This window comes from Dendropsophus ebraccatus, chromosome 13 (assembly GCF_027789765.1).
Source record: "Dendropsophus ebraccatus isolate aDenEbr1 chromosome 13, aDenEbr1.pat, whole genome shotgun sequence".
Lineage (NCBI taxonomy): Eukaryota > Metazoa > Chordata > Amphibia > Anura > Hylidae > Dendropsophus > Dendropsophus ebraccatus.
Window position 1 is genome coordinate 67,127,683 of NC_091466.1, and position 17,785 is coordinate 67,145,467.

Sequence of the window (17,785 nt, forward strand, 5' to 3'; positions counted from 1 at the left end):
TATTATAGTAGTTATATTCCTGTATATAGGAGCAGTATTATAGTAGTTATATTCCTGTATATAGGAGCAGTATTATAGTAGTTACAGTATATTCTTGTATATAGGAGCAGTATTATAGTAGTTATATTCTTGTATATAGGGGCAGTATTATAGTAGTTACAGTATATTCTTGTATATAGCAGTATTATAGTAGTTATATTCCTGTATATAGGAGCAGTATTATAGTAGTTATATTCCTGTATATAGGAACAGTATTATAGTAGTTATATTCTTGTATATAGGGGCAGTATTATAGTAGTTATATTCTTGTATATAGGAGCAGTATTATAGTAGTTATATTCTTGTATATAGGAGCAGTATTATAGTAGTTATATTCTTGTATATAGGGAGCAGTATTATAGTAGTTATATCCTTGTATATAGGAGCAGTATTATAGTAGTTATATTCCTGTATATAGGAGCAGTATTCTAGTAGTTATATTCCTGTATATAGGAGGAGTATTATAGGAGTTATATTCCTGTATATTGGGGCAGTATTATAGTAGTTATATTCCTGTATATAGGAGCAGTATTATAGTAGTTATATTCTTGTATATAGGAGCAGTATTATAGTAGTTATATTCCTGTATATAGGAGCAGTATTATAGTAGTTATATTCTTGTATACAGGAGCAGTATTATAGTAGTTATATTCTTGTATATAGGAGCAGTATTATAGTAGTTATATTCTTGTATATAGGGGGCAGTATTATAGTAGTTATATTCTTGTATATAGGAACAGTATTATAGTAGTTATATTCCTGTATATAGGAGCAGTATTATAGTAGTTATATTCCTGTATATTGGAGCAGTATTATAGTAGGTATATTCTTGTATATAGGGGGCAGTATTATGGAAGTTATAGTGGGTCCCATATAGTCAGTTGTATTGGGAATGTTCCCATCTCTCAGGTGTCTGTGTATCATGTATGTGCATGATGAGTAATAATAAACACGGAGGATCAGGTAGCCACTCCTGTTATTACCTACACACTCATATACCAGGTATGTAACGTGTGGTAATTGTGGCCTGTTTGTGTCGGTGTCAGCCCCCCCTCCCCGCACATCACCGGACACACCGCGCTATCACTCAAGCACAGAAAACTTTCTTGGAGACTTTTCAAACTCTGACGTCATCGAGAAAGGAGAGGGGGGGGGTCCGCGGCAGCCAATGAGAGCGGAGCCGCGTGACCCCGCAGCCAATCAGCGCAGAGCGGACAGTTCCGCGGTGCTGACGACCTTCAGGACTGTAGAATAAAAATGCCCGGAGGAAACAACAAGTGTTTGCTGGAGAGAAGCGCCGAGCGGCGGGAGAGAAGGAGCGGGACCGGGACCGTGCAGGACGGCAGCATACAGGGACACAGAGCGGAGCTGCAGCATACAGGGACATAGAGCGGAGCGGCAGCATACAGGGACACAGAGCGGAGCTGCAGCATACAGGGACATAGAGCTGCAGCATACAGGGACACAGAGCGGAGCTGCAGCATACAGGGACACAGAGCGGAGCTGCAGCATACAGGGACATAGAGCGGAGCTGCAGCATACAGGGACACAGAGCGGAGCTGCAGCATACAGGGACATAGAGGGGAGCTGCAGCATACAGGGACATAGAGCGGAGCTGCAGCATACAGGGACATAGAGGGGAGCTGCAGCATACAGGGACATAGAGCGGAGCGGCAGCATACAGGGACACAGAGCGGAGCGGCAGCATACAGGGACATAGAGCTGCAGCATACAGGGACACAGAGCGGCAGCATACAGGGACACAGAGCGGAGCGGCAGCATACAGGGACATAGAGCTGCAGCATACAGGGACACAGAGCGGAGCGGCAGCATACAGGGACACAGAGCGGCAGCATACAGGGACATAGAGCTGCAGCATACAGGGACACAGAGCGGAGCGGCAGCATACAGGGACACAGAGCGGAGCTGCAGAGCCGCATCATACAGGGACACAGAGCGGAGCTGCAGAGCCGCATCATACAGGGACACAGAGCGGAGCTGCAGAGCCGCATCATACAGGGACACAGAGCGGAGCTGCAGCATACAGGGACATAGAGCGGAGCCGCATCATACAGGGACACAGAGCGGAGCTACAAGCTGAGAAGCCGCAGAGCTGCAATGCCCGCACAGGGAGCCTGAGGAGGGAGCAGAGCGGTGAGTAGTACCGCCCGGTGTGTACAGGGCCCTGCTGTGCCGCAGTCTGTGCTGTGTCTCCCAGGTAGTGATGGCTGCTGTGTTGTCTCCACACTACATATCTGCTGCTAAATATACGCCGCCCCCTCCCCCTATAGATATGGGGACCCTGGAGATGCCATAGCTGTCAGTACATACACCTCCTGCACTGTTACCACTGCCCCCCAGGACCCCCTCCCCTATAGATGACCATAGCTGTCAGTGCATACACCTCCTGCACTGTTACCACTGCCCCCCAGGACCCCCTCCCCTATAGATGACCATAGCTGTCAGTGTATACACCTCCTGCACTGTTACCACTGCCCCCCAGGACCCCCTCCCCTATAGATGACCATAGCTGTCAGTGCATACACCTCCTGCACTGTTACCACTGCCCCCAGGACCCCCTCCTCCTATAGATGACCATAGCTGTCAGTGCATATACCTCCTGCACTGTTACCACTGCCCCCAGGACCCCCTCCTCCTATAGATGACCATAGCTGTCAGTGTATACACCTCCTGCACTGTTACCACTGCCCCCCCAGGACCCCCTCCTCCTATAGATGACCATAGCTGTCAGTGCATACACCTCCTGCACTGTTACCACTGCCCCCCAGGACCCCCTCCTCCTATAGATGACCATAGCTGTCAGTGTATACACCTCCTGCACTGTTACCACTGCCCCCCAGGACCCCCTCCCCTATAGATGACCATAGCTGTCAGTGCATACACCTCCTGCACTGTTACCACTGCCCCCAGGACCCCCTCCTCCTATAGATGACCATAGCTGTCAGTGCATATACCTCCTGCACTGTTACCACTGCCCCCAGGACCCCCTCCTCCTATAGATGACCATAGCTGTCAGTGTATACACCTCCTGCACTGTTACCACTGCCCCCCCAGGACCCCCTCCTCCTATAGATGACCATAGCTGTCAGTGCATACACCTCCTGCACTGTTACCACTGCCCCCCAGGACCCCCTCCTCCTATAGATGACCATAGCTGTCAGTGCATACACCTCCTGCACTGTTACCACTGCCCCCCAGGACCCCCTCCTCCTATAGATGACCATAGCTGTCAGTGTATACACCTCCTGCACTGTTACCACTGCCCCCCCAGGACCCCCTCCTCCTATAGATGACCATAGCTGTCAGTGCATACACCTCCTGCACTGTTACCACTGCCCCCCAGGACCCCCTCCTCCTATAGATGACCATAGCTGTCAGTGCATACACCTCCTGCACTGTTACCACTGCCCCCCAGGACCCCCTCCTCCTATAGATGGCCATAGCTGTCAGTGTATACACCTCCTGCACGGTTACCACTGCCCCCAGGACCCCCTCCCCTATAGATGCCATAGTTGTCAGTGTATACACCTCCTGCACTGTTACCACTGCCCCCCAGGACCCCCTCCTCCTATAGATGCCATAGCTGTCAATATATACACCTCCTGCACAGTTACCACTGCCCCCCAGGACCCCCTCCCCTATAGATGACCATAGCTGTCAGTGCATACACCTCCTGCACTGTTACCACTGCCCCCCAGGACCCCCTCCTCCTATAGATGCCATAGCTGTCAATATATACACCTCCTGCACTGTTACCACTGCCCCCAGGACCCCCTCCTCCTATAGATGGCCATAGCTGTCAGTGTATACAGCTCCCCTCATAGTGCCAGGACTAGTGTATGAGTCTCTAATGTCTAGGTTGGTGGAATGATTTTCACAGCTAATGTATTGGTGCAGGGACTAATCCCATAGTGTAACATACTAGTGCAATGTTCCTCTAGTGTATATACTAGTGTAATCAATAGTCTCTGGTGCAGCACACCCCATATAATCCATTTATTAGTTTAAGGGCCCTATTACACTAACAGATTATCTGATAGATTTTCGCAGCCAAAGCCAGGAACAGACTATAAACAGAGATCAGGTCATAAAGAGAAGACTGAGATGTCTCCTCTTTTCATATCCATTCCTGGCTTTGGCTGCAGAAATCTATCAGATAAATCTGTTGGTGTAATAGGGCCCTAATCTTATAGTGTATATGATGATTGTGTAATGTTCCATGGTTGCACAGATATTGGTGTACTCACTCACTCCTGTGCATACTGTATATACTAATATAGTGCCCCCCCCCCATAGTGTATATACTAGTGTAATAACCTCTAGTGCCAATATTGGTGTTATGACTTCCCTGCATACTGTATATACTAATATAGTGCCCCCCCCCAGTGTATATACTAGTGTAATAGACTGTGGTAAAATTAATACCTTAGCGTATGATTGTGTAATATTCCACTCTTGCACAGATGTCCTCCTGGTGTATACAGCGTGTAATCATATCCTCTTGTGCAAAAGCTGGTAAACGGACTCCCATGTATACAGTAACTCCCGTATACTGTACATACAAGTGCAATGTGCCACTATGGTGCATACTGATGTGTACACTCTCCTACACTGTATATACTAATGTAGTGATCCCCATAAAGTATAAAGTAATCACTTATCCTATTATCCCCCACAGTGTATATAGTCTTGTGTATATACTAGTGTAATGGTCGGTAACGCAGAGGTTGGTGCAGTGATCCTTATATTCCATTTATCAAACATGGTGTAAAGTGAAACTGGCCCAGTTGCCCCTAGCAACCAATCAGATTCCACCTTTCATTTTCCAAAGAGTCTGTAAGGAATGAAAGGTGGAATCTGATTGGTTGCTAGGGGCAACTGAGCCAGTTTCATTTTACACCATGTTTGATAAATCTCTTCCATAGTGTATATAATGGAAGGCTTCCCTCTTGTGCAGATACTGGTGCCCCCATAGTATCTATAATAGTGTAATGGTGCAGTGTAATTGTACAGATACTAGAGTACCCTTTCCTCCTCCCCGTATAGAGTTGTGACCCCCTCATTTACAGGTGACCACAGGTGCAGTAGTCATTGAGGGTCTATAGTGCAGGTATTGGTGCACCGCCCCCCGATTGTACAGAGTGGTGACCCCCTCTTTTACAGGTGCAGTAGTCATCGGGGTCTATAGGGCAGATATTGGTGCACCCCCCCTTGTGGTGACCCCCTCTTTTACAGGTGCAGTAGTCATTGGGGTCTATAGGGCAGATATTGGTGCACTGGTCCCCCTTGTTGAGGGTCTACAGTGCAGACATGTACAGGGGTATATCTTCACTCATCCACCTCTTACTATTTCAGAGATACAGCCGATACGAGGGGACCTGTGCACTAGTTCATGCCGAGATGCCTGGCACTATACAATGGGAGCCCCGCTCACCAGAGTACCAGTCCCAGAAGCAATGCAAGAAGACCTCGTTTGCCTTCTACCAGGCGGTGCGGGACCTGCACCCAGTGTGGTTACTGGAGGACATGCGGCTGATGGAGGTGTTACACTGGGAGGAAGGGGGCATAGTGAGTGCATACTCACCCTCTGAAGCCCTGCTCTATGCTCTGGTACACGACCACCTGCCCTATGCCAGCTACCTGCTCAGCCACTTCCCCACAGATGCCCTGGCCGTGCCAAGCAAGAGCTTCAGCTGCTGCCAGTCAGGAGCGCCTCACCTCAACATGGCGGTACGCTACAACCGGCTGCAGATCCTGCAGGAAATCCTGCGCACCCTGCGAACACTCCCATCCAAAAGCCGGACTCTCTACATCAACCAGCGGGGGTGTCAGCGGGTGGAGGGGGGCAAGACCCCCATACACCTTGCTTGTGAGCTGCAGCGTGTTAACTGTCTGACTGTATTGCTGGGGCATGGAGCCTGCCCGTATATCAAAGACTGTGAGGGCAAAATCCCCCTAGACTACCTCCTGCAACTGATCCGGGACAGTCCCCAGGATATGCGGCTCAAGAGGCAGTGCCTGGACTCTGTGCTCCTGTACATGCCAGGAGGAGTGCCCCTCTCTACCAGACAGCGGCTGAGGGAGGAGGGCACAGCCTGGCAGGAGCTGCTGGGACAGGACTTGTACAGATGGCTGGCTGGCATCTCTCCCCCTACCCTGTTCACTATATCTATGCAGACGCTGCTGCGTGCCCTCCCTGCCCACAAATTCCCAGAGGCTCTGGAAGAGATTTCCCTACCAGACTTCTTAAGACCCCTCGCCTTACAGAAGAGGGTCCCAAAATAGAAGTGCTGTCTATGGAGTGACAGGACATACAACTTCTCCCTAAGTTAATGGTGACTGATGACTAACAGATGCCTCGTATGGTGCCACGGTGTAGATGGCGTAGGGCGCTATCATATCCTGAATAACAGATCTGTATTATAGCATAACCATTATTTATGATACTAGAGCAGTGGTGTACAACCTGCAGCCCTCCAACTGTTGCAAAACTACAATTTCCATCATGCCTGGGACATAGAGCAGAGACACGTCATACAGGGACATAGTGCCAAAGGCTATCCAGGCATGATGGGAGTTGTAGTTTTGCAACAGGTGGAGGGTAGCAGTTTGTTGTGCACCACTGGATAGCTGCTTTTCTCTTGAAACAGCGCCATACCTGCCCACAGGTTGTCTCTGCTACTGCAACTCCGTTGATGTGAATGGGAATGAATTGCAATACCCTGTGTGACCTGAGGGCAGGTGTGGCACTGCCATGTTTATCTAATACCGCACAACACCTTCAGGTCTTTAACTGCAATTACTGAATGCAAAACCAGAAGCAGATCCTACATGGAGGACAGGTTTATAGGAAAGATCAGGGCTTCCAGTTAAAAAGCTAAATGTGTGAACATGGCCTTAAAGGGATTAACCAGCATTAGGGAGAAAACAAACATCAGAAGCAATGCTCTCCTTGTCCTCAGTTTGGGTGTGGTATTGCTGCTCAGTTACACTGAAGAGAATGGAGCAGAGTTGTAGTACCGCGCATAACCTGAGGACAGGGGGGGTGCTGTTTAATGAAAAAAAAAAAAAAAAGCAATGATTATTCTAATGCTGGATAACCACCTTAAAAAATGCTGCTTTCTTCAAAAGACAGCACGGGACCAGATGCATGTGGTATGACAGTTGTGTCCCAATCATTTAAAGGGGTAGTTAAAAAAAAAAAAAATTCTTTCCAATCAATTGGTGGCAGAAAATGCCAGAGTTTTCAATTTAACTTCTGTTAAAAAAATCTCAAGTCTTCAAGTACTTAACAGCTGCTGTATGTCCTGCAGGAAGTGGCGTATTCTCTCCAGTCTGACACAGTGCTCTCTGCTGCCACCTCTGTGCATGTCAGGAACTGTCCAGAGCAGCAGCAAATCCCCATAGAAAACCTCTCCTACTCTTCAGGCAGGAAAGATTACACCACTTCCTGCAGGACATACAGCACTTTTTGGCACCAGTTGATTTTTTAAAATGTGCCCCTTTAAATGTAGCTGCAGTACCAGATACAGCCCAAAAACAAGGGTGGCGCTATTTCTGGAAGGATGCCATATTTTTTCGAAATCCCACAACATTACTAATAATGCGCCACCCTTATATAACAAACTTTGCAACTTTTGTTTTTGTGCTTTTATTCCCCTTGTTTTCAGGATCTCTGCTTGCTTTTAGTGAACAGGACCATCACTTTGCATCCAATAGCTAAAATGTGTAGAGCTCCCCAAGCATCATGGCTTATTACAGAAGAGAGAGCGCCCATACAGTGTACCAAACTGCACAGCAAGCAGAGATACTGAGAGCTGGAGGATACACCACCACAGAGTACAGCCAGCAGTGGCAGCGCTTTACATTATCTTTACACAGTCCAATAATCCAGAACACTTGATGGTCCATCACCCGTTTTGCCACGGTAATACCAGACTTAAAGGGATTTTATTGCCTATTTTTATAGAATGTATTCCAGTATGTATGTTGCATCATTTGCACTTGAGTTTTAGTTTTTTATTATAGATTGTGTTTATTTTATATAATAGAAAAGGGCTAAGCGAATAGGATTGATGGACAGGGATGGGGGCCTGTACCACCTGAGCATTGGTGGGTGGGTTAGTAGTGGATGCTACTTGTCACTCTCCAGCTGTTGCTAAACTACAACTCCCAACATGCCCTGTTGGGCACGTTGGAAGTTGTGGTTTTGCAATGGCCAGATTAAACTCCTCTGGGTTTCCACTGTAACAGGTGCATTAGACCCCTCCCCGCCATACACATCTCAGGGTCTAGGACAGGGATGGGGAACCTTTGGCCCTCCAGCTGTTGCAAAACTACAATTCCCATCATGCCTGGACAGCCAAAGCAAAGCTTTGGCTGTCCAGGCATGATGGGAATTGTAGTTTTGCAACAGCTGGAGGGCCAAAGGTTCCCCATTCCTGGTCTAGGATATAGGAGCTTGCACTTTTTCCCGATCTGTAGCAAACTTACGTCACAAGACGGGGAAATTGCAATGTACTTAGAAGCACTTTACAAAGCTGTACAGAATATATATATATATATATATATATATATACACACACACACACACACACACACTGTGGTGCCTTGGTTTACGAGCATAATTCGTTCCGGGGCCACGCTTGTAATCCAAATCCACTCTTAAACCAAAGCAAATTTTCCCATAAGAAATCATAGAAATGCAGACAATTGGTTCCACACCCCAAAAATAATGATTTATTATTCTGAATAACATGTAAAACAGATGAAACAAACATTCAGAAACAGCAGAATATGTGATATTATAAGTTACTGTACAGTAATGGAGAGGATGGGAAACACAAGGGCGGACAGAGACTGCAGGGAGCATGAAGGAATGAGCAGGGCAGATGTGGGCACATACATGCAGCACTCTCTGTCTGGGGAGAGAGGGGTTACAGCTATGGAGAGATTACCCCCCCCCCACAGTCCTGTCCCCTGATGCAAGCCCCAGCCTGAAGTGGATCTGCTATGATTTGTAAGGTGAGGGAGACTTCCTGGGTCAGAGTACAGGGCTGTAGACCCCGCTATGCAGACCATCCCCCTCCTCCACTCCCCCTCCCACCCAGTACAGGGAGCTCTTAAACCAAAGCAATGCTCTTAAACCAAGTCACAATTTTGAAAAACTGTGAGCTCTTAAACCAAAACGCTCTTAAACCAAGGTACCACTGTGTATATATTGTATATATTATATACATATATATATATATATATATATATATATATATATATATATATATATATATATATATATTACATAGAGACTGACCTGTTTACCTCAGAAGTGTTCGGACACTGTACTTTCTGTATTTATTTATTGGCCGTCTTCATCATTCTGAGAAATAAAACAGTAAAAACTTTATGCGGTGAGGTTATTCCATTAGCTCAAGGTCTTGGGGTGGTGTGGCGGGTGGGGGTAACATCCAAGTCAATGTAATGGGGTTTAACGTGTACTCCTCACTACGTCCTGGGTGAGCAGCACTTACTCAGTACCCACTCAAACCTTTTCAGTACAAAGCAGATATTGCTCTGTAGTCAGAACATCTGCAGCACCTGTATTCATCCCGTCTGCTCCTTTGCCAGTGGCAATCTTAGCACAAGGCCATATGCTGTATAAAAACAGCTAATTCATCTATAAAGGGGTATTCCACCCAAACAAACTTATTATATGTTGCTGCCCATGTTGAAAATAACAACTCCTTCCTTACTCGTTATTATCTATTCAGTCTCCTTCCCCCTAGTTCTGAGCTGTTGCTTTCTGCTGAAGATACAAAAAACTGTGTGTGAGCTTTTCTCTCCGTCTCCCCCTTCTCCCTTCTGAGACGGCTGATGTAAACAAGTCCCTATCTGCAACTTGCAGATCCGTAATGTCGGGAGGAATATTCACAGCTACTTGATCAGCAACTTGACCCCAGATTAACCCTCCAATCATTACAAAGAAGCTACAAAAGTTGCAGATAAAGCCTGCCAGGGACTTGTTTACATCAGCTGTCTCAGAAGAGGGAGAAGAAAAAAAATATATATATATCACTGCGTCCACAGTGAGCTGCAAACTTATTGCATTATTTAACCAACATGGAGAATATTACAGGATAAAAAAAAAAGATTTGTAATTTACTTCTATTTAAAAACCTTTACTCTTCCAGTACTTATCAGCTGCTGTGAGAGGTTTTCTATGGGAATTTGCTACTGCTCTGGACAGTTCCTGACATGGACAGAGGAGGCAGCAGAGAGCACTGTGTCAGACTGGAAAGAATACACCACTTCCTGTAGGACATACAGCAGCTGATAAGTACTGGAAGACAGATTTTTATAATCTTATTTTTTTACATTTATTCCAGAACTCCTCAAGAGATTTGGCTTGTGTATATTATATATATATATATATATATATATATATATATATATATATATATATATATACACACACACACACGTATAAAAAAAATATATATATCCGATTTCTAGGACTGTGTGGTCCAGCATGGCTCTTACAGTCCCCACATATATAGACCCTGCAGCCACTAGTATGAGCAGGTCCTGTACTGACAGCACGGAGGCGTCACTTATCTCCTTATGAGCAGAACGCATGGGGCGGCTCCTCTCCCAATGTCACACAACTCTCTCTTATCTGTCATTCATAATCGGCTTCCCGCTACAACCCAGTACTGGATTTGCTCCATTTGTTTGCTTCTGTGCACTCGTGTAACACTACACTGCGCTCAAGACTACTGGTCATGTTTGGAAGGTCGCATAGAGGTTGTGGAATGCTCTAACAGCAGCACAGAGTATTTCAGGAGAGGACAGTGACCCATCTACTTACATGATTATGTTGGTGAAGAAAAGAACAGCATCAAGTGAGATGTAAATCAGAAGATACAGACTGATAGGTGTCCCCGGCAGCAGCACAGAGTATTTCAGGATATTAGCGTGCTGATCTTGTGGGGTGGGTGGCGACAAAGATGGCCACTTTTTCCCTCTTTTGTCTCCAGATTGGGTGGGGTTTCTAACTCAGTTCCATTGAAGTAAGTGGAGTTTAATTGCAAACCACACCTGAACTGGAGACGAGAGAGGGGGGAAAAGTGGCCATGTTTTTGTAGCGTTGGATAACCCCTTTAAGGGTGTGTTCACACCTACAGGATCCGCAGCAGATTTGATGGTGCAGATTTGATGCGGTGTTCAGTTATTTAAATAAAATCTGCTGCTGATCCGCAGCAGAAAATACGCTGCGGATCCGGTAAGTGTGAATGTACCCTAAGGATAGTATCAGAGAAAGAAGGAAATGGAGACAATGAGAGGTCTCAGACTTAGTTATATGCTAGAGGTGGTCTTCCCAGCAGCACAGAGTATTTCAGGAGTGGAGCATATTACTAATAGTGTGTTGAATTTTTCTTACTAGTACATGAAAGGATAGGCCAGTACACCACATGATTAGCATGCTTATAACCTGAAATACTCTGTGCTGCTAGGAACACTCTCCGCCTGTGACCTCTACTGTACCTCCATTTCCCGCTTTACAAGACAATACCTTTGTTTTTACTGCCGACAGCACATGAATAGACAGGTAAAGCGGGTAAAGGAGGTAAGCGAGAGGTCACAAAGTGAGAGTTACCTAGTAGTAGTGGTGTCCATGGCAGCACAGAGTATTTCAGGTTAGGAGCACTTTAATCTTGTGGCGGGTAGAGACCTGTTCAGTTATGTGATGATGTTAATGAGGACAAGGTTAGAGACACAAGTGGAAGGACACACAGAGGTTGTAGAATGGCTTACCAGCAGCACAGAGTATTTCAGGACACTCACATTTTGGTATTAGGCAGGAAGAGTAGTGTCCCTTCTCTTTATTATCATATATTTAGCTTTTTAATCCTATTAATACATGATATTTTAATGGAAAATTATAAGTATAATTGCAGGAGCACAGAGTATTTCAGCACAGGTGTCAAAACTACAATTCCCATTGTGCCTAGACAGCTAAAGCTTCGGGTGTCCGAGCATGATGGGAATTGTAGTTTCGCAACAGCTGGAGGGACGGAAGATTGGCATCTGTGCATTACAGCGTAATGTTGCATTTACACACAGAGATTTATCTGACAGATGTTTAAAGCCAAAGCCAGGAATGGATCTGAAAAGAGGAGAAATCTCAGTCTTTCCTTTATGACCTGTTCTCTGTTTATAGTCTGTTCCTAGCGTTGGCTTCAAAGATCTCACATAGTGGTAGAGTGATCTCAGCAGCACAGAGTATTTCAGGAATGGACTATTCCAACTTTGCATGGAGCAGTGACCTGTGCATTCTCATGTGGTGATGGCAGTCAGGACAAGGACAGTGTCATGTGAGGGGAGGTAATGGAGAGGTCATGGAAGTACACAGACAGGACTGCATCCCAGCAGCACAGAGAATTTCAGGAGTGTAGTAATTTACTAGGGAACAGTGGCCCGTGCATTCATGTGATTGATGGTAGTCAGGACAAAGACAGTGTCATGTGAGAAGGGTAAAGGAAAGTTCCATTTAAGGAGGAGCTACCCCACAGCAGCACAGAGAATTTCAGGAGTGTAATGACAGACTAGGGATCGGTACCTGTCCACTCTATGAGTTTAAGTGCAGACTCCTAATGACAACCTTGTACTGATGGGAAGTAGAGGCAGAAAGCTACAGATAGTAAAAGCATCCTATGCAGTGTGTTTTAAAGGGGTTATCCAGCGCTACAAAAACATGGCCACTTTTCCCCCACTGTTGTCTCCAGTTCAGGTGCGGTTTGCAGTTAAGCTCCATTTACTTTAATGGAACGGAGTTTCAAAACCCCACCCAATCTGGAGACAAGAGTAGGGGGAAAGTGGCCATGTTTTTGTAGCGATGGATAACCCCTTTAATACTATGTCCTAGACCAGAGATGGGGGGGGGGGGGGGGGGGGGGTAACCTTCAGCCGCTACAAAACTACAATACCCATTATGCCTGGGGAGCTAAAGCTTTGGCTGTCCAGGCATGATGGGAATTGTAGTTTTGCAACAGCTGGAGGGCCGAAGGTTCCCCATCCCTGCCCTAGACACCAGCGTTGTGTTGTTCCCACCTATGTTGCAGCAACAATCCTCCATGCGATCGAAGGAACCCGTACATCCTGGTCATGTGAATGGCGCAGGGTTGTGGACCCGTCACGCTGGGGGAGGCTGCTGCCCATAGATAAGGTTCAGCAGATGGAGGGGAGGTAAACAAGAGCTCAAAATCCAGAAACCTTCACAGATAGTTAGACGTCAGCCTTGTGCTTGCCTCTATGCCGCATGGCGTCCAGGATGGGACACTCTAAAGGGGCTGCGGGCTCCTATAACAAAAAACACATGTATACATGAGTGTACAGCTTCTAAAGGAACGGTGAAGACACACAGGAGGGTTACGTCTCAGCCGCTTCTCACCTGGACAGGTCTGTTCCTTCTTCATCCAGATCATTGCGCTTGAGGTTTACACTAAACCCAGACACAACAGCATGAAGTGTTGGCAGATACTGAAGTCACATCTCACATGGACAAGAGAAGGCTGGACGCAGCTGCTGCATTACTTCTTTGCATGTACAGCAGAGAAGGGGCTATGGTCAAGTTATGCCATGTTCAGGCCCCACGATTCACTAGCTAAAGCCAGGAGAAGCCAACTAACTCCTGCAAGGAGCCGTGGAGTGAAGAGCCCAGTTGTGCGCTTCTACCAGCTATGTCTAGCAGTTAGTGGTCTGAACACCCAGACCTCAACTGATCAAAATTTTAGACATGTAGAACTATTTTTTTTTTTCTTTTTTTACAAACACTTTAAGGTGCCCTAAAACCGGTCAGTTTCTCTCTATTGTGTATGTGGGTATTCCTGATGGTAGAGGTTTCAGTACAGCCACTGTTGGCGAGAGATGTCATTCTGAATAGGTAGCATATGGCACCCATCACCTTAATGGAGCGCACAGTTATCACTCGTCATGAATGCTATTCTAATATTTTCTAATAAATAAATAAATTATATATATATATATATATATATATATATATATATATATATATATATATTATATATACACACACACATACATATACATACATACATATATACATATACACACACATATACACAGTTGGTACCTTGGATTACGAGCATAATTCATTCTGGGACCGTGCTTGTAATCCAAATCCACTCCTAAACAAAAGCAAATTTTCTCATAAGGAGTCACTGATATGCAGACAATTGGTACCCTAAAAATAATTATTTTTTAAAATTCTAAGCAGGTAAAACAATTGATACAAACATTTAGAAAGCTGGATATGTAGTATAACAATCAGCATGTGGAGTATGATGTATATTAAGTGCATAAACCTGAAAAGCAGGGCGGCTGTCAAAGGTCTGAGGAAGGGGTGTGTATTCAGCATGAGCCAATCAGGAAGTCAGAATCACAGAGCTGTGCAGGAGGACAGTGAAAGAAACCTTTCTTTACAGCAGTGTGTATAGCTGAGTGTAAGTGCAGGCACATTATAGCAGCAGTGTGTATAGCGGAGTGTAAGTGCAGGCACATTATAGCAGCAGTGTGTATAGCGGAGTGTAAGTGCAGGGACATTATAGCAGCAGTGTGTATAGCTGAGTGTAAGTGCAGGCACATTATAGAAGGAATGGAGAAGATGGAAAAAAACAAGGGGATGACAGAGACTGCAGGGTGGAATGAGCAGGGTATAGAATGAGTACAGTATAGCAGTACTCTCTGTCTGGGGAGAGAGGGGTTACAGCTATGAAGAGATTATCTTACCTCCACAGTCCTGTCCCCTGATGTAAGCCCCAGCCTGAAGTGGATCTGCTATGATTTGGAAGGTGAGGGAGACTTCCTGGGTCAGAGTACAGGGCTGTAGACCCCGCTATGCAGACCATCCCCCTCCCCGACTTTCGCTCCCACCCAGTACAGGGAGCCCTGTACTCTAAAACCAAGTTACCACTGTATATATAGTTGTCTATCAATCGGCCAAAGGTAACTTACGGGGTGCACAGCCACACTTTCCTGCTTGATCAGAAATAAGAGACCACCATACAATATACTTTTACCATTTTATTTAACCAACAATAATAAAGGGTTGTTAAAGGGAGTCGTATAAATGAGTAAAGCTGGACACCTAGTGAATAATAAATTAGCACAGTCTCTTTCCACTAGAACCCCACAGTTATAGAGAAGGAACCACGTACATTGCAAGATTAAAAAAAAATTCATTTGAGGTCACTGTGACAAAATGCATACTGCTCATGAAGCCCGGCGAGTTACGTGCAGATACATTCATTAACCCTTCCTACACCCACGGATGTGCAATGTTTTCTTACCACTTCTAGCCGGCTATACGATTTACAACAGCGTAGGACTGAAGAGTCCGAGACCACCCTGGACCACCACCCTTTGGGATGCAAAAAATATAAAATTGTGGCTATAATGTGCAAGTGCTAAAAGTGTGTTAGCAAGGCTAAAATAAAAAAAGAGACGCCCCCCCCCCCCCACCAAAGATGTAGCCAGGGATAATCTCATTCATATGAAAAGCGCTTGATAAAGATTTTCAGTAGTAAAATTTGTTTTTCTTTTGTAACATGTGTGAACAGAGGCTTAGTAAGTCTCCAAGTTGCCCTATCGTCTATCTATTTTGTTTACCCACATCATATATCCGATTCTAGTAAAACTGGGTGACGTGTGGTCACCAACTGAGAGGGGTTGTCTTCTCAGTTCTATAGTGATCGGGTGCTGGGAGACCACCAACATGGCCAACACCAACAAGAACCCCTCGCTTCTGAATGGGAGGACTGACTAGTTATGTATTTATAAGGTCCATTATTAAAAAGCTGCAAACAACCCTGGCGGAGGAAGAGGCAGTGAGGGCGGCCATATTGGTTTATCAAGAAACGGACAAAACTAGGCATCAATTTAATAAATGGAAAATATGACGCAAGGACTTTGCTATATTACTGTTTCTGTGTGTGGAGCTCTTTAAGAGATATTAAGATACATATTTTTTTCGATTTTTACTAAAAATTAAGGATCCGATTATTACACATAACCTGTTAAAATTTCTAATAAACGTCACTGGCTTAAAGGGGTACTCCCCCTAAAACTGTCATGGTGGATCGCTACCGAGTGATGGAGAGTGAATGCCAGGATATCCACGGTTAACCATTGTGATAAATACACAGGCACTGTGGGGAATGATAGCACAGACCTATGCATTTGAACACAGTACTACTCCCTGCAGAGCTGGCGGCTGAGGGCGCTGCAGGAGAAATACTGCCCTCCATCCCCACAGATCAATAGACATGGCTTTGCCGTAACATTAAATGGTAGGAATACCCCTTTAAATGGCAGATCTGGCGCGGCTTGGAACATGAAATCCCATAGTGTAAGATAAAATCAAGTTCAGTTCTGGGTGGCAGGCATCTGATCAGGAGGTGTCCCGTGTCTATATGGATACCATGCTCTCCCAGCACACACAATATCTAGAAGTACAGCAGTAGGAAGTGGTTAATACCACGGCTGATATGCGGAGCGGTTCAGCGGATCTATGAGTATATTACAACTTGTCATTCTGTAACAGTAATGAGGAAATGCTCCGGACCAGGCAAAGTGCTTTGTGTATCACGCTGAGTGTTAATAAGGACAACACGGGCTTTTTAGCAGCATAAGAACTATTTATCACGAAGATTAGCAGCCGATTCTGGTAGCAGCACCCGCTCAGATCACCTCCCACTCGTCTTCGAAGTCGGACTGTGCCAGGATGTGGTCGGGCTTTGGAATGTTGGGGTGGTGGCTGTAGGTCTTGGTGAGACGCTGGAGGAGGCCCCCGCTGCTGCTCACACCCCACAGCTCGTCCTGGGGCGTCACTGAAAAGAAGCCACGAGTTATCAGTAGATGGATGGCTTAACGCCTGAGGCCACACACATCTACAGATCCACTGTATTAGGAAGGTGGCCAGGGGGCGCTGTGCAGGTAGAAAGCACTCAATCCCCTATATTCTCAGTCGGGTTAAACAGACTTGCACAAACGCTAGCAATATGAAACCACCCTATAAGAACCAAGATTTTTCAATACTATCTCTATTTCTTTCAAAATTCAGTGCTGAACAACCTCCTACTTTTTTTATTTCTAGAAACAGTGCTCCAAATCCTTCCTTGCTCCCCTGTGGTGGTGACAGGCTGGCAGATTTCTATCTTGTGAAACAGGGATGTCAAACTCGGGCCCTCCAGCTGTTGCAAAACTACAAACCCCATCATGCCTGGACAGCCAAAGCTTTAGCTTTCCAGGCATGATGGGAATTGTAGTTATAAAACAGCTGGAGGGCCTGAGTTTGACACGTCTGTTGTAAAATGTTACAAGATCTGTCGCCACCACTAGAGGGAGCTAACTGTGTACTGTGTTTCTAATCTATGAACTATCCTGGGCAGGACAGTGACCGAGGCAATTGCCTGACATCGGGCAAATATCATGCGTTTTTTCTATTCAATTAGAAGGCACAGGCACAATTCTAGCTGGACATCAGATGATTGGCAATCTGGCACATAGCGGCATCTCTCTAAACTCAATGTCAGAAGGAGGGCTGGACAACGCCTTTAAGAAATAAATCTCAACTGTGGAGATGCAGACACCATCTGTATATAAACTACTTCTTGTTTATTCTATACAATAAGCATTATAAAAGTAGCAC

At 45.7% G+C, this 17,785-nt stretch overlaps 2 protein-coding genes across 2 annotated transcripts in view; one reads left to right on the plus strand and one right to left on the minus strand.

The window, feature by feature from the left end:
* The first annotated feature begins 1,308 nt into the window (after positions 1 to 1,308).
* Positions 1,309 to 8,387, plus strand: ANKRD9 (ankyrin repeat domain 9). The gene is made up of 2 exons (XM_069950476.1): positions 1,309 to 2,193; positions 5,416 to 8,387. Exon 2 carries the CDS (start codon positions 5,461 to 5,463, stop codon positions 6,343 to 6,345), a length of 885 nt encoding a protein of 294 aa, XP_069806577.1. The 5' UTR covers positions 1,309 to 2,193; positions 5,416 to 5,460; the 3' UTR covers positions 6,346 to 8,387.
* A 7,197-nt stretch (positions 8,388 to 15,584) lies between these two features.
* Positions 15,585 to 17,785, minus strand: part of TECPR2 (tectonin beta-propeller repeat containing 2) — a 31,291-nt gene continuing 29,090 nt past the window's right edge. Inside the window, exon 20 of the mRNA XM_069949999.1 lies at positions 15,585 to 16,964. Within this exon, the coding sequence (XP_069806100.1) occupies positions 16,816 to 16,964 (149 nt within the window). The 3' untranslated portion in view covers positions 15,585 to 16,815. The remainder of the gene's footprint in view (positions 16,965 to 17,785) is intronic.

What these genes read in the sequence shown, in the direction of transcription:
- ANKRD9 (XM_069950476.1), top strand. Translation starts at nt 5,461, where the DNA reads ATGCCTGGCACTATACAATGGGAGCCCCGCTCACCAGAGTACCAGTCC.